This window comes from Capra hircus, chromosome 12 (genome assembly GCF_001704415.2).
Source record: "Capra hircus breed San Clemente chromosome 12, ASM170441v1, whole genome shotgun sequence".
Taxonomy (NCBI): Eukaryota; Metazoa; Chordata; class Mammalia; order Artiodactyla; family Bovidae; genus Capra; species Capra hircus.
In genome coordinates this window covers 50,640,502-50,644,482 of record NC_030819.1, presented here as the reverse complement: position 1 = coordinate 50,644,482, position 3,981 = coordinate 50,640,502, and the positions used below count along the sequence as shown (strand labels likewise).

Below are 3,981 nucleotides of genomic sequence, written 5' to 3'. Positions count from 1 at the left end.
CGCACAGAGTCGGACACGACTGAAGCGACTTAGCAGCAGCAGCATCATATACATACACACACTTGGACATGTACATACACATCTGTGCCTGCACACATACACCTATACATGTACACACACCTGTGCATGCACATACACACACCTGTGCCTTTGCATGTACACACACACACCTGTACATGTATACACACACCTGTGTCTGCATACATACACACACCTGCACACACACATGCACACCTGTACATGTACACACACCTTGCATGAACATACACCTGTGCATGTGCAAACACCTGAACATGCACATACAAACACACCTGTGCTGCACACATACACCAGTACCTGCACATGTGCATATACACACCTGTACATGTACACACACCTGTATGTGTGCATACACATCTGTACATGCACATACACACACCTGTGCCTTCGTGTGTACACACACACCCATACATGTAATGCACACCTGTACATGTGTGTGCACACCTGTGCATGTACACACACCTGTACCTGTACATACACACCTGCTCCTGCACATGTGTATACACACCTGTATGTGTGCATACAGCTGTACGTGCACATACACACACCTATGCTTCACAGGTACATACACACCTGTATATGTATACACACATCTGTGTCTATACACACACGTGTACATGTACATGCACAGCTGGGCATGCACACACACCTGTGCAAGTACAAACGTGCATATACATACACACCTGCTCCTGCATACCTGCATGGACACTCACAACCTTTACTGGAGGGTTCCCGCTCCGGAGGGGGTAGCACAGCTCCCCATGACAGCATATCCCACGCACATCGGGGCCCAGGGCTGCCGGGGCCGTGCCCTCGCCTCGCCTAGCCAGCCGGCCTAGTAACAAGCCTGTTCCCCTGCAGGTTAGCAGTCTGAAGCGATGGGCGACTGGAGCTTCCTGGGGAGACTCCTAGAGAACGCCCAGGAGCACTCCACTGTCATCGGCAAGGTCTGGCTGACGGTGCTGTTCATCTTCAGGATCCTGGTGTTGGGGGCCGCGGCCGAGGAGGTGTGGGGGGATGAGCAGTCGGACTTCACCTGCAACACGCAGCAGCCCGGCTGCGAGAACGTGTGCTACGACCGCGCCTTCCCCATCTCGCATGTGCGATTCTGGGTGCTGCAGATCATTTTCGTGTCCACGCCCACGCTCATCTACCTGGGCCACGTGCTGCACCTGGTGCGCATGGAGGAGAAGCGGAAGGAGCGTGAGGAGGAGCCGCCGAAGGCCGCCGGCCCAGCCGAGGAGCACCAGGACCCGGCTCCGGTGCGCGACGACCGCGGCAAGGTGCGCATCGCCGGCGCCCTGCTCCGCACCTACGTCTTCAACATCATCTTCAAGACGCTTTTCGAGGTGGGCTTCATCGCCGGGCAGTACTTCCTGTACGGCTTCCAGCTGAAGCCGCTATACCGCTGCGACCGCTGGCCCTGCCCCAACACGGTGGACTGCTTCATCTCACGGCCCACGGAGAAGACCATCTTCATCCTCTTCATGCTGGCCGTGGCCTGCGTGTCCCTGCTCCTCAACGTGCTGGAGATCTACCACCTGGGCTGGAAGAAGCTGAAACAGGGGATGACCAGCCCCTTCCGCCCGGACACCCCTGGTTCGAGGGCGGGGTCCGCAAAGCCCATGGGGGGGAGCCCCCTCCTCCTGCCCCCCAACTCCGCCCCGCCCGCCGTCACCATCGGGTTCCCGCCCTACTACGCGCCCTCTGCCTCCTCCCTGGGGCAGGCGTCTGCCCCGGGCTATCCCGAGCCGCCCCCGCCCGCGGCCCTGCCTGGGACCCCCGGCACCCCCGGCACCCCTGGCACCCTCGGCGGCGGCGGCAACCAGGGCCTGCGCGCCCCGGCGCAGAACTGGGCCAACCGTGAGGCCGAGCTGCAGACTTCGGCCAGAAAGGCCTCCCCACCCGCGTCGACACCGCCTGCAGCCCCCGCGGGTGGCCCCCAGCAGTCCCTTCCGGAGGGCGCGGCGGGGAGCTCGGGCGACAGCGACGGGGAGGGGGCGGTGACGGCCGTGGAGCTGCACGCGCCCCCTGAGGCCCCCGCAGACCCCGGCCGGTCCAGCAAGGCCAGTAAGTCCAGCGGCGGCCGGGCCAGGGCCGGCGACTTGGCCATCTAGCGGCGGCCCGGCGTCCAGGCCCAGGGCGCTCACCGGCGGGTAGCGGCCTGGAGGCGGGAGGGGCTGGAGCGGGTGGAGGGGGCGAGCGAGGGTCGGGTCCGTGTGTCAGTGCTTGCTGTTCCTAGCGCTGTGAGGTAGTGAGGGGCGCATCAGAGACGGGAGGGGGCACAGGGGCCGGGGGCCTCCAAAGATTCTCCCAGCAGCCTGCTCGCCCGGAGCCCGGCGGCCTGCCCAGAGATGCTGCGGCCCGGTGGGAGCTGTGGTGTCTGCTGTGGGAAGGCAGAAGGTCTGCGTCACTTCAGGTTGGGGTCAACGGTTTTCCAGCCCTACGCCCCCCGGAGGCTTTGGACCGCCCAGCAAGTCTAGAAGCTCTTAGCTTTATCTCTGTTTGAGACTTTAACTTAGAGTTGAATTTCATTTGGGATATTTGCCAAACAGTACTAAGAAAAGATTCCATACAGTCATTGAGTTTCTGACAGGTTTCTGAAGCCCAGGACATCAAACCACACCCTTCATGACAACTGAGGAGCAGCCACCCTCCAGGGTCAGAGATGTGGTGGGCAGGCAGGAGAGCCTGCAAGAGGCGGACCCTTGAGATAAGTTTGAATGGCCAAGGAAACTGAGTAAAAGTGTGACAAGTATGCCTTAGGTATTTATTTTTTAAATGGCATTTTGTGCTTTGATATGAATTGTACAGATATGCCTATTTTTCCCCACTTACTATCTTTCAGGAAAAATGAAGCAAATAGTCCTATTAAAATAGATACTGATCAAAAGAGTGCAAATTTTTCCTTTACATACTAGTAAAGATTTGAACTTTAAAAGAAATTCTTCGACTTTATGAGTCAGTTAATTACTGTGAAAATGTACCATATACAACCGAAGCCAGTGTTCAGAAATCTCTAAGTGCAGTTCAAATGCTTGAAGTTGTGAAGTTTTTGAATGGGAGGTTAAAAGTTAACTACTGTTGCCAGAAAATTTATTTATACAGATGAATCCATGACCTACATTTTTTTTTAACAGTACAAAATAAAACTCCTCAAGTCTCCTAACCATTCTTTGTGGGTAGCCTGTTTGCTTTTGGAGGTGTGAGTGACAGTGTCATGGTTGCCCACATGGGTACTGGTTGGGACGGGGCCATAAGGTGTTCACACTGTTCCTGCACTGACTGCAGAGGCGGGTTCTGTGCACCCGTGGCTGGATGACGGCACAGGGTCCCCAGTAGCTCCTTGTTTACAAGCCAGTGAACAGTGGTGATGCTGAGCCCAGTGCTTGTCACACCTCACCTCGCACCTCCTCTGCATCTCATCAGTCCTTGTCCCAAAAACTGTACCTTGTCCCACCTGGTTCATCTTTTACGAATAACTTTACCTTCCTGATGATGTATGGGGGGCCACACTCCACGGCAGACTGTGTTTTATATCTTAAACAGTGATTCACTGACAATATGATGAAAGGATGACTGTGTGGAGCTGGCTGGTAGTACCTGCTTGGAAGGCACATCCCTTCTCAACCTCGCTGAAGGCATGGTTAAGAAACTAGCTATTTAACCGTTAACACTACAGGAGAATCTCCATCTGGCATGTCTGTGCAGCCAGGTCTCTGAGACCACCTCCATACTCAGATGATTTAGTCTGGATGAGACACCAAACAGCCACGAGGAACCCTCACATTTTGGAGTTGACCCATTTGGCAAAACTAGCTGAAGCTGGAACAGTCCTTCCCTGTTCCCCTGTGTTCCAGGCCTCGAGATTTTCTCCACTCACCATCTAAGCTTTTCCTTGGGACACTATCCCTGATGAGAAGTGGTCCGTGGCCTCTGGAT

At 55.8% G+C, this 3,981-nt stretch overlaps 1 protein-coding gene across 1 annotated transcript; it reads left to right on the top strand.

Annotated features, from left to right (window-relative positions):
- Positions 704–2,208, top strand: GJA3 (gap junction protein alpha 3). The gene has a single exon (XM_018056529.1). It carries the CDS (start codon positions 918–920, stop codon positions 2,154–2,156), a length of 1,239 nt encoding a protein of 412 aa, XP_017912018.1. The 5' UTR covers positions 704–917; the 3' UTR covers positions 2,157–2,208.

Excerpts from the sequence above, each read along its gene's own strand:
- GJA3 (XM_018056529.1), top strand. The coding sequence starts at position 918 with ATGGGCGACTGGAGCTTCCTGGGGAGACTCCTAGAGAACGCCCAGGAG.